The sequence below is a fragment of the Salvelinus alpinus genome, chromosome 2 (assembly GCF_045679555.1).
Source record: "Salvelinus alpinus chromosome 2, SLU_Salpinus.1, whole genome shotgun sequence".
In the NCBI taxonomy this organism is placed as follows: Eukaryota; Metazoa; Chordata; class Actinopteri; order Salmoniformes; family Salmonidae; genus Salvelinus; species Salvelinus alpinus.
Genome location: NC_092087.1, coordinates 112905010 through 112928040, shown reverse-complemented (window position 1 = coordinate 112928040; position 23031 = coordinate 112905010). Strand labels below are relative to the sequence as shown.

At 40.8% G+C, this 23031-nt stretch overlaps 3 protein-coding genes across 4 annotated transcripts in view; 2 read left to right on the top strand and 1 right to left on the bottom strand.

The window, feature by feature from the left end:
- The window catches only part of LOC139549612 (zinc finger protein 664-like), a 438201-nt gene that overhangs the window by 285458 nt on the left and 129712 nt on the right, over positions 1-23031 (bottom strand). The gene's annotated exons all lie outside the window — the stretch shown is intronic.
- The window catches only part of LOC139549671 (uncharacterized), a 520909-nt gene that overhangs the window by 391450 nt on the left and 106428 nt on the right, over positions 1-23031 (top strand). The gene's annotated exons all lie outside the window — the stretch shown is intronic.
- On the top strand, positions 1800-21294 carry LOC139549062 (zinc finger protein 180-like). Its single transcript, XM_071359163.1, has 2 exons — positions 1800-2427; positions 18952-21294. The coding sequence occupies exons 1-2, from the start codon at positions 2094-2096 to the stop codon at positions 19848-19850; spliced, it is 1233 nt and encodes a 410-aa protein (XP_071215264.1). The 5' UTR covers positions 1800-2093; the 3' UTR covers positions 19851-21294.

Below are 23031 nucleotides of genomic sequence, written 5' to 3'. Positions count from 1 at the left end.
GTTGGGTCTTAAAGGGAAGGCCTCATCGCCGACGAAGATGTGGGGAACAGGTCCCAGGTCTTCAGCCCCAGGGAGTGATGCAGGTGGTGGAATATCCAGGGTGCCATCCTGAAGTGCCTGGCCAAAGGCAGAGTCCCGGAGGGTCCCGCCATCACTTCCCTTGCCGTAAGCACCAACAACGACAACACGGAAACAGTAGATGGCATCTACTACAGCCAAGAGTACAACTGAATATGTACCCTTGTAGTTGTAGAATTGCGAACCTGAGCACGGTGGAGCCTGGATTACTACATGTTTCCCGTCAATGGAGCCAAGACAGTTGGGGAAATTCCACCTCTCCAGGAACTCGGCAGCGATGGCCCTCCAGTCTTCCTCCTTGGGGACAGGCATGTATTCACCAACCAGACAGTCCCAAATGGCTTGTGCCACAGAGGGGACAATGCCTGCTACCGTGGACCAACTCGGGAGCTGAATCCTATGGTCCTGTAGGAGTCCCCTGTCGCCAAGAATCTAAAATATAATGATAAATATTGTGTATAACTTGAATTCCACCCACATATTATATCTACTCATATAGCTACCTCATTACTGTTTATTATGCTATACTAATTATATTGTAATACTCATCAACCATCATTAACAATGCCTTCATCAGGGCAGAAGGCACCTTTCTTTTCATTTGGTAACATTGCATAATTAAAAAAGGATTATAAACCAACTTTGGGAAAAGTTATAGTCCCAATGAACATTCTGTAAAAGTACATCTGATGTCAAATAGGGACTATTAACTACAGCCCTTTAGCTAGCTAGGTTGCACATAAAAACAATGTATCAAATATCAATCAATTATGGTATCAAAGGCTTTAAAAATGTACTAGAATGTAGCTTACCGGAGACAAATCGCCAGGCGTTCAACTGGGCTGATGGACTCCCGGTAGTTGGTATCCATCTGGGCGATCCTGGCTCCAACCATCTGGAGTAGGTGATCGAACTGGCTTCGGTCCAGACGAAAGTAACATCGGAATTCCTCTCCAAACAGTCAAAGCTCTTGAATTAGACGGTGGAACTCCCCTGCCTGCTTTCGGGACTTTAACCATCTCTGAACCCACACAGACCTGCGCTTTCGGCGGGGCTGGTCCCGGCCCAACAGCGCGATCAAGACCACCTTCCTCAACGTTGGTCTCATTGTTGAAAGAGCCTACTCTGCCTATCTTGACTATTTATTATTGCATTTCGCTCCAAAACTGCATTTTGGAGGGAAATTATATTATAGGCTCTCACAATTAATTTGAGGATGTCATCAAATAAATAATATACTTGGCAAATAAATAAATAAAACATTTAAAGAAATTATGCAATCAAACTGTTTTTATGTAATCCCAAATTTTTACTGAATGTGTGCAACAAAAAAAATTTACATTCATATTTTGCTACTTTCTGTCAAGTCCACTCATACAATTTGATGCATACGTTCGATTTATCAGTATGCATTTATCGATTTATCCTGGTGTATCGAAACGCAATGACGCAGTCGGTGTGTTCGAAGCGTAACAGTCACTCGTGCAGCAGCAGCCTCCCCCGGTCCTTAGTGCCGGCCATGTAAGAAGTTTAAGATGCGATGGAACGGTCGACAAAAAAAAAGAAATCACAGAAAAAATATATTGACTGATATTGATTTATTTAGGGGGGGTTAATTCATATTTTAGTTCTAGCGACGTCCCTGATTCCTATCCTTTAACTTTTTTGTCTGAAAATTAAATTGACATTTTACTCAACTGGGTTACCCACTCCATTCAGCAGATTGCGGTCTGCGACTTTAAGGCAATGCTGCTACTGTGACGTATAATCTAGTGGACGGAACGCTTCTTTCAACAGCAGCAACAGACAGTCATCCACCTCGGTAGCTTGCTAGACAAAATAGCCGAACCAATAAAGCTCTTTAGACGCTTTCGTAATTATTAGCCACTGTGTTTTAAACCCTCTTCTGTCGTCTAGTTAGTTATCCGTTTTAATTTCATATTTACGGTGTTGTTATTATTCCGTTAGCGGGCTGGTTAAGTTAGCATTAGCCTAGCTAGCTAACATCCCCGACCATGCGGTCACTAAGCTACTCCCGTGCTAAAGGAGAGGAGGATATCACAGTAAAACAAGAAGTAGAGGATGAGGCCGTTACTGTGAAAGAAGAGGAAGAAGCGTTCAGAGTGAAAGAGGAGGAGGATGTTACAGTAAAAGGAGAGGAGGATGCAGTTTATGGAGTGAAAGAGGAGGAGGAAGAGATGACTGTTACATCGAAAAAGGAGGAGGAAGAAGAGAAGGAAACTGGATATCTGGTCCCGGTTTCCCAAACGCATCTTAAGGTGTCCGATGGTTCTAACGGTGAACTTAGCCGTAAGATGGTTTTGAGAAACCGTTCCCTGATTAACACTCGTAAGTACTGTCTTAAAAACAGAGGCACAAACTCTGCAGTTGTTGAACTGATGTTTGGTGTTAAATGGGAAATCTGCAATTGCTACATCCATATTTGGACTTTTAAATTATTTATTTATAGCCATTGATTATTGAAGAATATAACACATGCCTCATGAGCTTAGTTCAACTGTTTGCCCCATCAGAACCCCAAATAAGCTTTTTTCACTCCAATGTTTAGAAACAATTTAAATCAAAATTGTATAGCCTCAACATGGTTAAAACTATAATGTTGATATCATGGATGGTCAGTCCTTGCATCCATTGGTCTGTCTATGAATTTGAGAGTAGTTACATTTCTCCAACCCCATCATCATCTTATTAGCAAAACAGTAGTAGAATTACAGCTTTGTTATTGTTTCAACTGCAGATTGGTTGTTTGTTGTGTGGCTTTTTTAAAGGGACAACCTAGGATTTAAACAGAAACAAAATGGCTGCCCAGAGACCTGGTTTGGTAAACAGTTGAGGGAAGGAGAAGTGTAACCACTCAAATTCATAGAGAAAGCTATTGTATCAACCTTAACCCAAAACCTAGGGACCTCGTCAAGAAGTTCAGACATCTTGGTGTAACAGTTATAAGGTGTTAACTTGAGAGTCACTGGACCCAGGTTTGAGTTCAGCTCAGGGCGACCCCCTGTATTCACTACACTATGAGTACAAGGACTGGCCATCCATGATGTCATAATGATAGTTTAACCAGGTTTCTAGGATATATAGTATATTCTAGAATTCATCCATGATGTCATAATGATAGTTTAACCAGGTTTCTAGGCTATATAGTACATTCCAGAATTCATCCATGATGTCATAGTGATAGTTTAACCAGGTTTCTAGGATATATAGTATATTCTAGAATTCATCCATGGTGTCATAATGATAGTTTAACCAGGTTTCTAGGCTATATAGTATATTCTAGAATTCATCCAGAATTGCCAGTGAAGATTTCCTGTAGGGTCAAATTGTTAGAGCTGTTGATAAGTCATTGTATAATATTCAGCCAATTTATTTTCATGCCATTACATCAATATCGCCCAACCAGAAGAGAATAAACTCTTCCTGAACCAACTCCTGCTGGCCTTCATACATTCTGACGTTGCTGGTAATCGGCTACACAAGCAGTCGGCAACCTACATTTGCACTCCAAATGTATCTGACCATTTCTACCGATCTGCGTGCCGGTTATGATTTTCATTTGCACATTTTACTGAAACAGTTTAATTTCATTGATAAGTTTCTCAAAATCATTGTCTGTGATTAATCTACATTCCACCTAAATCTAAATGAAAATTATACAAATCTAAAAGTAACTTTTACTGCCAACTATGTAAAAAATAGCCGACATAAAGCCAACAAATAAAAAGTCTGATAGCAAAGGGTCTGAATAATTAACCTGTCTAGCCCAGGCGTTCCGCTAGCGGAACTCCTCCCACATTCCACTGAAAAGGCAGAGCGCGAAATTCAAAAAATATTTTTTAGAAATATTTAACTTTCACACATTAACAAGTCCAATACAGCAAATGAAAGATACACATCTTGTGAATCCAGTCAACATGTCCGATTTTAATGTTTTACAGCGAAAACAGCACGTATATTTATGTTAGCTCACCACTAAATACAAAGAAGGACAGACATTTTTCACAGCACAGGTAGCATGCACAAAGCCAACCTAACTAACCAAGAACCAACCAAACTAACCAACAAACAACTTCATCAGATGACAGTCTTATAACATGTTACACAATAAATCTATGTTTTGTTCGAAAAAATTGCATATTTGAGGTATAAATCACATTGCAGCTACCATCACAGCTACCGTCAAAAATAGCACCGAAGCAGCCAGAGCAATTATAGAGACCAATGTGGAATAACTAAATACTCATCATAAAACATTTCTGAAAAATACACAGCGTACAGCAAATGAAAGACACAGATCTTGTGAATCCAGACAATATTTCAGATATTCTAAGTGTTTTACAGCGAAAACACAATATAGCGTTATATTAGCTTAGCACAATAGCAATCATCACAACAGCATTGATTCAAGCCAAACATAGCAATAACGTATAAATGTAACGGCTTTCCTCCTCCTCTTCATCAGAAGAGGAGGAGTAGTGATCGAACCAAGGCGCAGCGTAGTGAAATGACATGATTTATTGAACACGACGGAAAAACAAACTAAACTTGCATAAACAAACAAAACAAATAAACGATGCAGACAGACCTGAACGACGAACTCACATAACACACGAGAACGCACGAACAGGGAAAAAAGCCTACACATAAATGACGATGAACAAACAAACCGAAACAGTCCCGTATGGTGCGACAAACACTGACACAGGAGACAACCACCCACAACGAACACTGTGAAAACGCCTACCTAAATATGACTCTTAATTAGAGGAACGCCAAACACCTGCCTCTAATTAAGAGCCATACCAGGCAACCCAATAAACCAACATAGAAACAGAAAACATAGAATGCCCACCCAAACTCACGTCCTGACCAACTAACACATATGACAAACTAACAGAAATAGGTCAGGAACGTGACAATAAACTAATAGCAATAACGTATAAATTAATTTTTTCACTAACCTTCTCAGAATTCTTCAGATGACAGTCCTATAACATCATATTACACAATGCATATAGAGTTTGTTCGAAAATGTGCATATTTAGCGGCACAAATCGTGCTTATACAATGTGATTAGTGTCTAAAACCTCAAGCAATGAAAACAGTGTCCATAACGTCAAGCAATCTGTCCGGCGCCATCTTGGAACCTATTCTTATCGAAAACTATTCATAAACTTGACTAAAAAAATACAGGTTGGACAGCAATTGGAAGACAAATTAGTTCTTAATGCAATCGCTGGGTTAAATTTTTAAAATTAACGTTACTTCAAGCTTACCGCGTGCGCTAAAGCGAGACCGCACCATAATTCATGGCGGTATTATTATTTGACATTTGTCAACATAAGTACGAATTAACAGCATAAAGACTGCTTACTATTAGCTGAGCTTCCATCAGAATCTTGGGCAAGGTGTCCTTTCTTTAGAAAAATCATCTTTTGGCTGAAAGATGTCCTCTTGTCATGTCGAATTAGCCGCTAACGTTAGCCACCCACTGGAGAGGAGTCCAACTAGTTAAAGCGCGTCACAAAGAAATCCAGGAAAATCGCAATAAACTGCTATAAACTGCTATAAGTCGGTTTAAATTAACTACCTTATGTCTTTAACACCTATAACGAATAAAAACATGACCGGAGATATAGAACTACTAAAACGAAAGCGTTTGCAGGACGCCATTGTGATGTCTTCATGCGTCAAGCGCACTGTTGAAAAGGACGGTCCTTCCGTTCCACGGTCCTATATAAGGTCCCAGATTGCGCAATCGACTCCATTCAAATTCTCCCCGCTTACTGACATCTAGAGGAAGGCGTATGCAGTGCATGTAGCCCCATAGCTTGCATGGGGACTTAGAAACTGATCTCAGAACAGGGACCTCGATTTCTGAAATCTCACTCCCTGATAGGAAATGTGCTGCAGAATGAGTTCTGTTTCACTCAGAGAAGTAATTCAAACAGTTTTAAAACTAGAGAGTGTTTTCTATCCAATAGTAATAATAGTATGCATATTGTACGAGGCAGTTTAATTTGGGAACGAATTTGTACTATGTCGAAATGGCGCCCCCATAGGCTCAACAGGTTAAGTAAATAAGGTATTTCTGTTTTTTACCTGTTTTCACTTTGTCATTATGGGCTGTTGATGACACCCCTCTGAAACAAGATAGCCTAACCATCAGAAAAACGTCTTCTTTAGCCTACTCCTCCCGCTGCTGCTGGCCTTCGTAAATTCTGATGTTATGCTCCTATAGTTTCTGGTAATAAACTACACCAGCAGTCGTTATGCTCCTATAGTTTCTGGTAATAGGCTACACCAGCAGTCGTTATGCTCCTATAGTTTCTGGTAATAGGCTACACCAGCAGTCGTTATGCTCCTATAGTTTCTGGTAATAGGCTACACCAGCAGTCGTTATGCTCCTATAGTTTCTGGTAATAGGCTACACCAGCAGTCAGCAACCTTTTCCAGTTGGTGCCAAGTTATCTGACCATTTCTACTGATCTGGTGCCAGTTGTGATTTTCATATTCACATTTTATTGGAACAGTTTCATTTAATTTATAATAGTCTTTGTATCTCAACATCATTCTCTGTGGTTAATCTATATTCTATTTAAATGAAAATTATAAAGAAACATTTTTATTGACATAGCTAAGTAAAAAAAAAAAATACTTAAAGCCAACAAATAAAAACATTGCATTCTGCATGCTGAAAATATCCTAATAAAAATAAATATCCTATAAATCACATTGGCTGCACATGACCTGTCTACAACGAACTTGAAACATTTGTATCAACTATCAACTGGGTTGGCTTAAACTTGTGATAGCAAGCATGTAACATTGTATAAAATATTCTGGGCCCTCAGTTTCCCGCGCCAGTGAGTTCGGGACAGCCACAGCTGTTGGCTATTTGTGCAAAGGATAACAAGTAATCAGGTGTTTTATGACATTTCCACTGGATCAGAGCATTACATTTTTCCCTTTTATGCTGAGTGGTTATCGAAAGGGCGAGAGCTGAAAATATTTAACGAAAATACTTTGAGGAACTATTGTCATTCGCAATTGATTTTGATCAGACTTTGTTTACTTGCTGTTTGAGGTGAAGAAAACATGTATTTGAGAAGCTCCACAACTCATTAGTGGTGCAGCGTTAAGACAATGAGAAATCCCCAAATGGGCATATTTATAAACCTACATTGCGTTAATACAGAGATACTATCAGACATCCCCAAATGTAACTTTGAGAGATGAGATTTAACAAAAAGTGACTAACACAAAAAGAGCTATGTTACACTTACCACGTTGGTGACCCACTTGAATCAACATGCAACACTTCAAAATGTAGCGATCTATTTTCTACAAATTGTCCTCTAATCAGGGATGTACACATTATTCCCATATTCTGTGTGGTTTTTGAGCTGTTAGTTTTAACAGGATGTGCAACCTCATCTCCATCCTGTCACACAAATTATTTTGACATGATATCGATGAGTTATGACAAATAAGTGTTGTGTTCCTTTGTTTAGCGACCCCTATATTTAAATGCATCACTCCCAAATGTAGCTGACTGTCTTCTGCAGGTTGTCCTCTAACCTGTGAGGTAAAATATATCTCCCATTTCCATGTTTTTTTTTTTGTTGTGTTAGTTTCAACAGCAGGTACAACCTGATTTCCACCCTAATCGATATCAGTGATTTATTGCTACTTGTCAAAACAACAGCGTTTCTGGTGCTTGTGCAGTTTATAAGGAGCTTGTTTAAAAAATACAAGTAATATGATTATTGTGGCAGATGTTTGTGTAAATAGCACATGTTATGTTTAGGTTTTCAATATATCCCAAACTGTTTCTGCATATTGGTTATTGATTTGGACACGTTAAAACTGTGTTTTAACATTGGGGATATCCCACCTAGCAAAATGAGATTGAAAAACCTTTGAAAATAAGACAATGCAACCAAATATTTAATATTTCCAATTCATGTAACATTTAGTAATGATAATTATTTATGCAACTAACTGACAATTTTTTGGTACAATTATATTGACATTGTTGCCCTGCTTTTAGAATATCAGGGTTCATTCCAGGGTTAATTCTCAGATCTTACAAACCAAATGTACTAGAGCATGACATTGGGGACTGGGCCCTGATCCAACAACATGCCTATCGAGTGAACCCTGAAAAGAGAGAGAAGCTCCTCAGTGAGGTGGAAAGTTACTACGGATATTGCAGGAGTTTCCTTTTGAAATTAGACATGTCCGTGGTGAGGACAACTTGGTTGCTGATTGTCTCAAGGGCCGGCAGTTAAAAAAAAGTTTTGTGTTTTGCTTTTAGCCAGTGCGTTGCCATGGATCATAATTTATTTTGACTGCACGTTTTTCCGTATTGGAGATGAGTTTTGTTTGGGCTCGTTCCAAGGGGACGAGAGTTCTAGAAGCTAGTGGGAAAAAATTATATATTTTTTCTTGTTTTTAATTGTTGATAAGCAGCCAGTAGACACCATGTTTATATTGTATTGGTGAAGCATTGTAGTTAATAATGTGAAATGGAAATTGTTTTCTGTTGTCCAACAAAAATATAGGATATATTTGTTGTCTTAAGGGGAAGGTGTTAGTCTTTGGTTTTTCCATTTATGTTTTGAGGTTGGATTTCAGCACGTATAGCTCGTTAGTACATAGGATGCACTGATTGGTGTCACCTCGTTAGTCAGTATGTGTTACACCTGTGCTGGCTTGTCCATCTCGTTAGTGGGAAGGTGTTTCACCTGAGCTGGTCTAGGTTCTATTTAAGAGTGTCTGGCCCAGTGCTCCAGTTGTGTTGATAGATGTGGAGAGTCAACACCTTTAGTTGCTCCACTTTCTGTCTTTAAGTTTGTTGTGGGTTTTTCTTTTGTTTGCCTCTTCTTGGGCAGATTTAGTGGGTGTCTTTGAGGTCCCAGTTGTTGTTACTAGTCAACTTTCATTGGACACCCCATAGTGACTTTAAGAGCCCATCCTAAAAAACAAGCTTATATTTTTGGATTGGATATTTTAATATTTTAATCAATGGCATTTCCTTAGGATGCTCATTAGTCTTTAAGTTGGTATTATTGTTTTTTATCCTCTTATGTTTGTGTACTAAATATTCCTGTTTATTTTCATTGTTTTTTCCTGAGAAGCCATTGTGTTGCATGTCTGAAATGTGCTGTATAAATAAAGCTTGATTTGATTTGAACATATTGCAAAACAAATTAACCCAATGACTGACCAATCAACAGACTGATGGTCCATCTTAGTATGAAAAACAGTATCACTTTTCCAGCCTGCTGAAGCTGTGGTGGAGTGGTAAACACTACCCCCGGCTCTACCAGGGGCTTGAGGTGGTCTCCCACAGCTCTGCTTATGTCATGTTCTGTGGCCTTGCCGTTCCATTTCTTGACTGCCCCTGCAACACAGAAATTAACATATTTAGTCATATTATATAAAACACTCAAAGCAATGGATATGGAGCATCTACAGCCTCAGTTACACCTGGCACCTAAATGTGACTTCTGTCATCTGATCACTCCAAGCTGCATTAGGTTCAGATCTACCAGGATGGGCCTTTGACTTAGTCTGGATGCAGTCAGGCCACTGAATATGCATAAGTAATGTAAAGAGATGGGGTGTTTCCAACAGTAATATCTAACTAAATGTTTGTGTTCCTAGCTCCAACAGTGCTGTAGTATCTAACTTAATGCTTGTGTTTCTAGTTCTGACAGTGCAGTAATATCTAACTAAATGCTTGTGTTCATAGCTCCAACAGTGCAGTAAAATCTAACTTAATGCTTGTGTTTCTAGCTCCAACAGTGCAGTAATATCTAACTAAATGCTTGTGTTTCTAGCTCCAACAGTGCAGTAGTATCTAACTAAATGCTTGTGTTCCTAGCTCCAACAGTGCAGTAATATCTAAATTAATGCTTGTGTTTCTAGCTCCAACAGTGCAGTAATATCTAACTCAATGCTTGTGTTCCTAGCTCACAACAAATACCTAATACACACAAATCTAAGTAAAGGAATAAGAATATATAAAAATATGGACGAGTGATGTCAGAGGGGCATAGACTAAGATACAGTAGAATAGGATAGAATACAGTATATACATATGAGATGAGTAATGCATAGACTTCGATACAGTAGAATAGGATAGAATACAGTATATACATATGAGATGAGTAATGCATAGACTAAGATACAGTAGAATAGGATAGAATACAGTATATACATATGAGATGAGTAATACATAGACTAAGATACAGTAGAATAGGATAGAATACAGTATATACATATGAGATGAGTAATGCCAGATATGTAAACATGCAGGAGATCCATGAAGGAAAGATAGTGATGGTGCTCAGTGACGTTGGTGCAAATGGTGGGTAAAATGGTAAAACGTTTGAGTTCATTTTGTCCTGACATGGTCACTTTGCCTACTGTTTATTGCCACGTTGGGATGCAACCTTTGTTTGTTGTCATTTTTTATCATTTTACCCCCGTTTTTTCTCCCCAATTTCGATCTTGTCTCATCGCTGCAACTCCCCAATGTGGATCTTGTCTCATCGCTGCAACTCCCCAATGTGGATCTTGTCTCATCGCTGCAACTCCCCAATGTGGATCTTGTCTCATCGCTGCAACTCCCCAATGTGGATCTTGTCTCATCGCTGCAACTCCCCAATGTGGATCTTGTCTCATCGCTGCAACTCCCCAATGGGCTCAGGAGGCAAAGGTCGAGTCATGCGTCCTCTGAAACATGACCCGTCAAACCGCGCTTTTTAACACCCGCCCGCTTAACCCGGAAGCCAGCTGCACCAATGTGTAGGAGGAAACACCGGGCGACGCTTGGCCAATTGTGTGCCGCCCTATGGAACTCCCGATCACGGCAGGTTGTGGTACAGCCCGGGATCGAACCCGGGGGACGCCTCTAGTGACGCCTCTAGCACTGCCATGCAGTACCATAGATTGCTGCACCACTCGGGTCTATAGTGACGCCTCTAACACTGCGATACAGTACCTTAGATCGCTGCACCACTCGGGTCTATAGTGACACCTCTAACACTGTGATCTAGTACCTTAGATCGATGTGCCACTCGGGTCTATAGTGACACCTCTAACACTGCGATACAGTACCTTAGATCGCTGCACCACTCGGGTCTATAGTGACACCTCTAACACTGTGATCTAGTACCTTAGATCGCTGCACCACTCGGGTCTATAGTGACACCTCTAACACTGTGATCTAGTACCTTAGATTGCTGTGCCACTCAGGCATAACTTTTTTTAACCAATTCTGATGGTTGCTAAAAGTGGAATTTTGACATTATTACCGTTATATCAACACACTGGACACTCCCAACACCCCCAACTATAATTATCTTTGTCACCGTAGACATCTAGTGACCACTTGATTCCATGTGACCAAACATTCCTGAGGCTGGGTCTCAAATAGTCGCCTGTTTCTTTTAATAGCCGGGCCATAGCCCACATAGCAAATACATTTTGGGTCTAAATTAAAGGAGCTACAATTATAGTTTAATTACATGTTTTAAATAAAATGTCCATAATATCTGCATTAATACGAACGAGCTACAAAAATCTCTGAAACTGGAAACACTTATCTCCCTCACTAGCTTTAAGCACCAGCTGTCAGAGCAGCTCACAGATTACTGCACCTGTACATAGCCCATCTATAATTTAGCCCAAACAACTACCTCTTTCCCTACTGTATTTATTTATTTATGTAGCTCCTTTGCACCCCATTATTTCTATCTCTACTTTGCACATTCTTCCACTGCAGATCTACCATTCCAGTGTTTTACTTGCTATATTGTATTTACCTCGCCACCATGGCCTTTTTTTGCCTTCACCTCCCTTATCTCACCTCACTTGCTCACATTGTATATAGACTTATTTTTCTACTGTATTATTGACTGTATGTTTGTTTTACTCCATGTGTAACTCTGTGTTGTTGTATGTGTCACACTGCTTTGCTTTATCTTGGCCAGGTCGCAGTTGTAAATGAGAACTTGTTCTCAACTGGCCGACCTGGTTAAACTATCATTATGACATCATGGTCACCTGGTTAAACTATCATTATGACATCATGGCCATATGGTTAAATAAAGGAGAAATAAATAACACATAATAATGTAGGAGCAGTTTAGACCTAGTCTGTTCATTATATACATCTACATGATGTATTGTTACACCATGTAGGAGCAGTATAGACCTAGTCTGTTCATTATATACATCTACATGATGTATTGTTACACCACGTAGGAGCAGTATAGACCTAGTCTGTTCATTATATACATCTATATGATGTATTGTTACACCATGTAGGAGCAGTATAGACCTAGTCTGTTCATTATATACATCTACATGATGTATTGTTACACCACGTAGGAGCAGTATAGACCTAGTCTGTTCATTATGTACATCTACATGATGTATTGTTACACCATGTAGGAGCAGTATAGACCTAGTCTGTTCATTATATACATCTATATGATGTAATGTTACACCATGTAGGAGCAGTATAGACCTAGTCTGTTCATTATATACATCTACATGATGTATTGTTACACCATACAGGAGCAGTATAGACCTAGTCTGTTCATTATATACATGATGTATTGTTACACCATGTAGGAGCAGTATAGACCTACAGTAGCTAGCTACTTATTTAGATTTAGTATGACTCAATGAAACTGCCTTAAATGTGCTGTAGTAACCATTTTTTATTCGCACTAATCAATCAACACATTCCTGTCTTTGTATGTCTCAATATAATAGTATTATTTAATTAAATCCATCTAAAATAATCTTTGTCTGAAAATAAAATATGATCCTCAACTGCGTTTCCCCTCCAGTCAGCAGACGGCGATGTGCGTCTTTCAGGCGACGCTGCCAGCGTGACGTATAATCTAGTGGACGGTTCTTCATAAACAGCTCGTCAACCACCTCGGTAGCTTGCTAGCCAACATAGCCGAAAGATTCAAGCTATTTAGACGCTTTCGGTGTATATTACCTACTGTGTTTTCGACACACTTAGGTCGTATCTACTTGTTAACCTATTTAATTGAATATTACGTTATTTTGTATTAGTCAGCTATAGTAGCTGGCTGGTTAAAAATAGCACTAGCCTAGTCGCTAATGATAGCTAGCTAGCTAACCTCCCCGAACATGAGGTCAGTAAGCTTCTCCCCTCTCGTTAAAGAAGAGGAAGTCTGCTGGACGGAGAAAGAGGGTCTGAACATTGTCGTGAAAGAGGAGGAAGAGGAGGCTGTTTTTGGTGTGAAAGAGGAGGAGGGGGAGATTACTGTCACATTGGAGGAAGAAGAGGAGGTTGGAGATCTGTTTAACCCCAGTAAGTACCGTCTCTGCAGTCATTGAACTAATATGCAGTAAAGGGGTTCTACACTTTAATGTTGTTCTGTAGGAATGGCTGGAGCTACACTGTAACGTGTAGAACATCAAGAGTGGACCATCAACAAAACGTTAACAATTGATCAAATGCATCCATTGACAATGCCTGAAATACTGTAGTCCTCAATATCTCCTATTAGATTAGCCCACTATGTAGTCTTAAAGGGGCAATCAGCAGTTGTTACATCCATTTTGGGACGTATACATTAATGATATGTACCCATTGTTTCTTGAAGAATTCACTTATAAATGCCTCATGAGGTTAGTTCAACTGTCGTACCCCATCAGAACCCAAAATATAAGCTTTTTTTACTCCAATGTTTGTCAGTAAATGTAAACAAACACTGTATATCCTCAAAACATGGTTAAAACTATAATGTTGATATCATGGATCGTTGTTATTGTTTCTACTGCTGATTGCTGCCCCCTTTACTCCTCAAGGTCCAAGGACTGTATGTTATTTTCACAGGTAGACTGGCTCTGGCAGGTCAAATATTCCATCTAAATGTGAATCGATTCTCAATCGTGATACGTTTCTAGAAACATAAATCACTGTACTTTCATATCACATCAACATAAGTTCACACAATTCTTCAAAATAATTTCACATAATACTTAAATATCACATCAAAATAATTTCACATAATACTTAAATATCACATCAAAATAATTTCAAATAATACTTTCATATCACATCAAAATAGGTAACCAGTCGCGATGCCCCAAAAGGTAAACCAAATTCGTTTCTCGTCATTTCTCCTTCTTTCAGGCTTCTTTTTCTTCTTTGGACTTTATATGGCGGTTGGAAACCAACTTTAAGGTGCATTACCACCATCAACTGGACTGGAGTGTGGACCTCAGTTCATCTTTCAATCACCCATGTGGGTATATACCAAGACAGTCATGAAGAGGGCACAACAAAACCTTTTCCCCCTCAGGAGACTGAAAAGATTTGGCATGGGTCCCCAGATCCTCAAAAGGTAATACAGCTGCACCATCGAGAGCATCCTGACCGGTTGCATCACCACCTGGTATGGCAACTGCTCGGCGCTACAGAGGGTAGTGCGAACAGCCCAGTACATCACTGTGGCCAAGCTTCCTGCCATCCAGGACCTATATAATAGGCGGTGTCAGAGGAAAGCCCACAAAATTGTCAGAGACTCCAGTCACTCAAGTTATAAACTGTTTTCTCTGCTACTGCACGGCAAGTGGTACCGGAGCACCAAGTCTAGGACCAAAAGCCTCCTCAACAGCTTCTACCCCCAAGCCATAAGACTGCTGAACAATTCATGAAATCGCCACCAGACAATTTACATTGACCCCCCACCCCCCTCCATTTTGTGCACTGCTGCTACTCGCTGGTTGTTTGTTACCTATGCATAGTCACTATGCCCCCACCTTCATGTACAGATTACCTCAACTAGCCTGTACCCCCGCACACTGACTCGGTACCGGTGCCCCCTGTATATAGCCTCCACACTGACTCGGTACCGGTGCCCCCTGTATATAGCCTCCACACTGACTCGGTACCGGTGCCCCCCTGTATATAGCCTCCACACTGACTCGGTACCGGTGCCCCCTGTATATAGCCTCCACACTGACTCAGTACTGGTGCCCCCTGTATTTAGCCTCCACACTGGCTCAGTACCGGTGCCCCCTGTATATAGCCTCCACACTGGCTCAGTACCGGTGCCCCCTGTATATAGCCTCCACACTGACTTGGTACCGGTGCCCCCTGTATATAGCCTCCACACTGACTTGGTACCGGTGCCCCCTGTATATAGCCTCCACACTGACTCAGTACCGGTGCCCCCTGTATATAACCTCCACACTGACTCGGTACCGGTGCCCCCCTGTATATAACCTCCACACTGACTCGGTACCGGTGCCCCCCTGTATATAGCCTCCACACTGACTCGGTACCGGTGCCCCCTGTATAAAGCCTCGTTATTGTTATTCTCATTGTGTTACTTTTTATTATTACTTTTTATTTTAGTCTACTTGGTAAACATTTTCTTCTTCTTGAACTGCACTGTTGGTTAAGGGCTTGTAAGTAAAGCATTTCACTGTAAAGTCTAAGTTGGTGTCTTGACGGATTTGTAAAAAAACGGTTTGTCATAAAACACTATACAGTGGGGAGAAGAAGTATTTGATACACTGACGATTTTGCAGGTTTTCCTACTTTTTAAGTAATTAATTTGCATTTTATTGCATGACATAAGTATTTGATACATCAGAAAAGCAGAACTTAATATTTGGTAGAGAAACCTTTGTTTGCAATTACAGAGATCATACGTTTGGTGTAGTTCTTGTCCAGGTTTGCACACACTGCAGCAGGGATTTTGGCCCACTCCTCCTCCATACAGACCTTCTCCAGATCCTTCAGGTTTTGGGGCTGTCGCTGTGCAATATGGACTCTCAGCTCCCTCCAAAGATTTTATATTGGGTTCAGGTCTGGAGACTGGCTAGGCCACTCCAGGACCTTGAGATGCTTCTAACGGAGCCACTCCTTAATTGCCCTGGCTGTGTGTTTCGGGTCGTTGTCATGCTGGAAGACCCAGCCATGACCCATCTTCAATGCTCTTACTGAGGGAAGGAGGTTGTTGGCCAAGATCTCGCGATACATGGCTCCATCCATCCTCCCCTCAATACGGTGCAGTCGTCCTGTCCCCTTTGCAGAAAAGCATCCCCAAAGAATGATGTTTCCACCTCCATGCTTCACGGTTGGGATGGTGTTCTTGGGGTTGTACTCATCCTTCTTCTTCCTCCAAACATGGCGAGTGGAGTTTAGACCAAAAAGCTCTATTTTTGTCTCATCAGACCACATGACCTTCTCCCATTCCTCCTCTGGATCATCCAGATGGTCATTGGCAAACTTCAGACGGGCCTGGACATGCGCTGGCTTGAGCAGGGGGACATTGCGTGCGCTGCAGGATTTTAATCCATGACTGCGTAGTGTGTTATTAATGGTTTTCTTTGTGACTGTGATCCCAGCTCTCTTCAGGTCATTGACCAGGTCCTGCTGTGTAGTTCTGGGCTGATCCCTCACCTTCCTCATGATCATTGATGCCCCACGAGGTGAGATCTTGCATGGAGCCCCAGACAGAGGGTGATTGACCGTCATCTTGAACTTCTTCCATTTTCTAATAATTGCGCCAACAGTTGTTGCCTTCTCACCAAGCTGCTTGCCTATTGTCCTGTAGCCCATCCCAGCCTTGTGCAGGTCTACAATTTTATCACTGATGTCCTTACACAGCTCTCTGGTCCTGGCCATTGTGGAGAGGTTGGAGTCTGTTTGATTGAGTGTGTGGACAGGTGTCTTTTATACAGGTAACAAGTTCAAACAGGTGCAGTTAATACAGGTAATGAGTGGAGAACAGGAGGGCTTCTTAAAGAAAAACTAACAGGTCTGTGAGAGCCGGAATTCTTACTGGTTGGTAGGTGATCAAATACTTATGTCATGCAATAAAATGCAAATTAATTACTTAATCATACAACGTGATTTTCTGGATTTTTGTTTTAGATTCCGTCACTCACGGTTGAAGTGTACCTATGATAAAAATACAGACCTCTACATGCTTTGTAAGTAGGAAACACGGCCGATATAGCAGGTTATCAAATACTTGTTCTCCCCACTGTATATATATAAAAAAAAATTGCTGACACCCCTCCCCAGAGGTGTCTCATTATTGGGATTCATTGCTGATTCCTACCTGTAGCTCACCATGAGGTGTCTAGTTATAAAGGTTAAGGCAAGGCTTTCGACTCTGTCAATCACCACATTCTTATCGGCAGACTCAACAGCCTTGGTTTCTCAAATGACTGCCTCGTCTGCTTCACCAACTACTTCTCAGATAGAGTTCAGTGTGTCAAATCGGAGGGCCTGTTGTCCAGACCTCTGGCAGTCTCTATGGGGAACCACAGGGTTCAATTCTCTGGCCGACTCTTTTCTCTGTATATATCAATGATGTTGCTCTTGCTGCGGGTGATTCTCTGATCCACCTCTACGCAGACGACACCATTCTGTATACATCTGGCCCTTCTTTGGACACTGTGTTAACAAACCTCCAAATGAGCTTCAATGTCATACAACTCTCCTTCCGTGGCCTCCAACTGCTCTTAAACGCTAGTAAAACTAAATGCATGCTCTTCAACCGATCGCTGCCCGCATCCGCCCGACTAGCATCACTACTCTGGACGGTTCTGACTTAGAATATGTGGACAACTACAATTACCTGGGTGTCTGGTTAGACTGTAAACTCTCCTTCCAGACTCACATTAAACATCTCCAATCCCAAATTAAATCTAGAATCTGCTTCCTATTTCGCAACAAAGCCTCCTACACTCACGCTGCCAAACATACCCTCGTAAAACTGACTATCCTGCCGATTCTTGACTTCAGTGATGTCATTTACAAAATAGCCTCCAACACTCTACTCAGCAAACTGGATGCAGTCTATCACAGTGCCATCCGTTTTGTCACCAAAGCCCCATATACCACCCACCGCTGCGACCTGTATGCTCTCGTTGGCTGGTCCTTGCTACATATTCATCGCTAAACCCACTGGCTCCAGGTCATCTATAAGTCTTTGCTAGGTAAAGCTCCGCCTTAACTCAGCTCACTGGTCACCATAGCAACACCCACCCATAGCATGGCCTGTTTATTGCCTTACCTCCTTACTCCATCACACTGTATATAGATTTTTCTATTGTGTTATTGACTGTTCTCAACTGGCCACCTGGTTAAATAAAGGTGGGGAAAAAATGTAATTACAAATACATTTAAACAATCATAACTTTATTGACAACACCCAAATAGATACTGTCATTAACGCGATTCTTCAATAATTAAACATATTTCTTAATACTGTAGCAAACATTATATTACACAGGACATTCAAACGAGCCTTACAATTATAATCCAAAGTAGTGTGAAATGCACTCATAAGCAACCTGGAAATGGAGGTTACTCCCCTGAGTTTTCCCCCATTCACATTCAGAATACACTGTGAAAAACTAAAATCTTTGCTCACCATTTTTTCTCTAATCAGATATAGTACATCCATAACTTTCGGTTTCCTTATTAGCAGGGAGGAGTTTCTACAACCAAATTGCATGTGCATCGCCCTCGTGCCGCAATTTTATTAAACACAGAAAGGGGCTTATATTGGAGACCAAAAGTCGTCTGGCACAGTGTTTAGTGTCAACAACATGAATAACTTATTTCTAGCCTACAATCATCGATGTTACTACTAAAATATGACTATTCTTGCTCATTTTAAGACAATTGTCAAATAATTTTAACATTCATTACAGACATCAATTGTTGTACAACATCATGGCTACGCTGTTGGCATCACCTTTTACAGTGGATTTCCACTGTTGTGGGCCTTGAACCATTTGACTTTGTTGTTCACACAGGAGATAGACGGGACTATCGTGGATCCTCTGGGGAGCCTCAACAACCTCATGATGCTGAAGAGGCAGAGAAGAGTCTCTCCAGATCAGAACACGTCAAGAAACACCAGCGGAGATCCACAGGGAAGAAATCTCACTGCTGCTCTGACTGTGGGAAGAGATTCACCTCCTCATCAGGCATTAAAATTCATCAGAGAATCCACACAGGAGAGAAACCTTATAGCTGTTATCAATGTGGGAAGAGTTTTTCTACTTCTGGCTATCGGACAGTGCACCAGAGAACACACACAGGAGATAAACCTTATAGCTGTTATCAATGTGGGAAGAGTTTTGCTGCATCTAGTGATCTGACAGTGCACCAGAGAACACACACAGGAGAGAAACCTTATAGCTGTGATCAATGTGGGAAGAGGTTTACTAAATCTAGCAGTCTGACTAAACACCAGAGAATACACACAGGAGAGAAACCTTATAGCTGTGATCAATGTGGGAAGAGTTTTACTACATCTGGCCAACTGACAGTGCACCAGAGAACACACACAGGAGAGAAATATTATAGCTGTGATCAATGTGGGAAGAGTTTTGCTACTTCTGGCTATCTGACAGTGCACCAGAGAATACACACAGGATATAAACCTTATAACTGTTATCAATGTGGGAAGAGTTTTGCTGCATCTAGCTCTCTGACAGTGCACCAGAGAACCCACACAGGAGAGAAACCTTATAGCTGTGGTCAATGTGGGAAGAGTTTTTTTCAATCTGGCTATCTGACAGTGCACCAGAGAATACACACAGGAGAGAAACCTTATAGCTGTGGGAAGAGTTTTATTCAATCTAGCTATCTGACAGTGCACAAAAGAACACACACAGGCGAGCCAATGTATAGCTGTGACCAGAGGTAATCTGATAAAAGATCTCTGACTAAACATCAGAAAATACATGAAGGAGTTGTTTCATGATATCAATGAATTAATGTCACAATGTAGAATGTTTTAACATTGTAGAAGGAGTATTTTAATGATGTCACAATGTAGAACCCTAAACGTTTGTCCCCTGTTCTATTGATTTCAACATGATATGGATATTAGCCTCAGGGGGGAAATCCAGGCTCTGAATTGAAAGAGTACTATTTATGAGATTTAGTAAGTACACATTATTCCCAGATTCAGTGTGGTTTTTGAGCTGCTAGTTTTAACAGGACGTGCAACCTCATCTCCCTCCTGTCACATAAATGATTTTAGCATGATATCGATTAGTTTTGACAAACAAGTGTTGCGTTCCTTTGTTTAGCGACCCCTACATTTAAATGCATACCAACATCACGTACAACCTGATTTCCTCCCTAATTGATATCAGTGATTTATTGCTACTTGTCAAAACAACAGCGTTTCTGGTGCTTGTGCAGTTTATAAGGAGCTTGTTTAAAAAAATACAAGAAATATGACTATTGTGGCAGATGTTTGTGTAAATAGCACATGTTATGTTTAGGTTTTCAATTTATCCCAAACTGTTTCTGCATATTGGTTATTGATTTGGACACGTTAAAACTGTGTTTTGACATTGAGGCTATCCCACCTAGCAAAATGTAATTGAAAAGTCGTTGAAAATAAGGCTGCAATCAAATATTTTTTTAAACATTTTTTATTATACCATGCCTTACCATTAAGTGAATTATTGACAATACATATTATCAAAGGAGTGTCCATTTGGTTTTGATCATTCATGTTTACAATTCATGTAACTTTTAGTAATCATAATTATTTATGCAATCAACTGACAATTTTCGGGTATAAATATATTGACATTGTTGCCCTTCTTTTAGAATAGCAGGGTTCATTCTCAGATGTGCCAACTCAAATGTACTAGAGCATGACATTGGGGACTGGGCCCCGATCCAACAACATGCCTATCTAGTGAACCCTGAAAAGAGAGAGAAGCTCCGCAGTGAGGTGGAAAGTTACTACGGATATTGCAGGAGTTTCCTCTTGAAATCAGACACGTCCGTGGTAAAGACAACTTGGTTGCCGAGTGTCTCAAGAATGGGCAGTCAAAAAGATTTGTGTTTTGCGTTTAGCCAGTGCGTTGCCATGGATCACATTTTATTTTGACTGCACGGTTTTCCGTATTGGAGATGAGTTTTGTTTGGGCTCGTTCCAAGGGGACGAGAGTTCTAGAAGCTGGTGAGTTTTAGGAAGACGAGAGTTCTAGAAGCTAGTGAGTTTTAGGAAGACGAGAGTTCTAGAAGCTATTGAGTTCTAGGATTCTATAGAAAGAAAACTGAGAAAAGATACTGAAAGATTCTATTGAAAGAAAAAGGATTTAAAAAATAAGATTGTATATTATTATTTAGAAATGTGTTTTTTCTTGTTTTTAATTGTTGACAGCCAGTAGACACCATGTTTATATTGGTGAAGGTGAAGCATTGTAGTTGATTATAATGTGAAATGGAAGTTGTTTTCTGTTGGTGGTGAGCAAACTTGTCCAACAAAAATATAGGATGTATTTGTTGTCTTAAGGGGGAAGGTGTTACAGGCTTTGGTTTTTCCATTTATGTTTTGAGGTTGGACTTTAGCTCGTATAGCTTGTTAGCACGTAGGACGCACTGATTGGTGTCACCTCGTTAGTCAGTATGTGTTACACCTGTGCTGGCTTGTCCATCTCATTAGTGGGAAGGTGTTTCACCTGAGCTGGTCCAGGTTCTATTTAAGAGTGTCTGGCCCAGTGCTCCAGTTGTCTTGATAGATGTGGAGAGTCAACACCTTTAGTTGCTCCACCTTTTTGGTTTGCCTTCTGTCTTTAAGTTTGTTGTGGGTTTTTCTTTTATTTGCCTCTTCTTGGGCAGATTTAGTGGGTCTCATGGTGGGTGTCTTTTATGTCCCAGTTGTTGTTACTAGTCAACTTTCAGTGGACACTGAGAGCAAAACTGCAACATTATGTTATAATACTTTTATTGGATCAAATGGTTGTTTTATGCAACAGAATAGAGGGTTCTTAGAACTATTGTGTCTGTGTTCTACTGAGGATGGGCCTCTGGGAGAAAACACTGACAGGAGATTTACAATGTCTTTTGGGTGATAAAACCTAAGGAGACTGCATTCCAGAGCATGAGTTAATGTTTCTGTTCTATATGGTACCAGGGAGAGATGACCCCAGGGCCAGACCCTGGTCTCTACACAAAGACTACTGTTTTTACAGCAGATACTGTCTGCTGAGAATTATAACTATCTCTCATACAAATCTTAACCTTGTGACCCATTCTATACATCTGTTGTTCGTCATGTAGGTTGATAGGGGTGTATCTTGGCTATGAAAGACCTTTGTACTTTTGTCTCGTGGCTCTCAATGAATCATCTGGGGGTGATTCGTCAACCAGCCATCATTATCGTAGAGCACTCAATTGATTCACTTTATATGTGTGCGCTGTATTGACCTGCTTCCATATTAATAAGTGAATAAAAATTTAGTTTAAGAATAACTCTGACTTGTGTGATAAGTTTCTCTCCTCATTTGATATTAAAGAAATTAACAACCACATTTGGTGATGGGGATGTGAATCTTCACTTGGTGACCGCTTCTGACGACCTGGGTAAATCGTGCACTTGGGATCTCAGGGAAACCACACTTTGGGAATGGAGCAGATGGACCCACCTTTGATCTGAGAGGCAGCGAGCCGAGTGGATACCATATCTCGAACGTAGTTTTTTTTTAAAAGAATGAGGTGAGCAAAACAAGTGGAGTTTTTAGAAATGCCTTGTAGGCTCTGAGTGTGTATTCCTGTGTGGAGGTGTGAACAGGGCCCAGTCAGGAGGCTCTGAGTGTGTATTCCTGTGTGGAGGTGTAAACAGGGCCCAGTCAGGAGGCTCTGAGTGTGTATTCCTGTGTGGAGGTGTAGACAGGGCCCAGTCAGGAGGCTCTGAGTGTGTATTCCTGTGTGGAGGTGTAAACAGGGCCCAGTCAGGAGGCTCTGAGTGTGTATTCCTGTGTGGAGGTGTAAACAGGGCCCAGTCAGGAGGCTCTGAGTGTGTATTCCTGTGTGGAGGTGTAGACAGGGCCCAGTCAGGAGGCTCTGAGTGTGTATTCCTG

Excerpts from the sequence above, each read along its gene's own strand:
- LOC139549062 (XM_071359163.1), top strand. The coding sequence starts at position 2,094 with ATGCGGTCACTAAGCTACTCCCGTGCTAAAGGAGAGGAGGATATCACA. Across the intron at positions 2,428-18,951 it reads CCGTTCCCTGATTAACACTC|GAGATAGACGGGACTATCGT; the intron begins GTAAGTACTGTC and ends TTGTTCACACAG.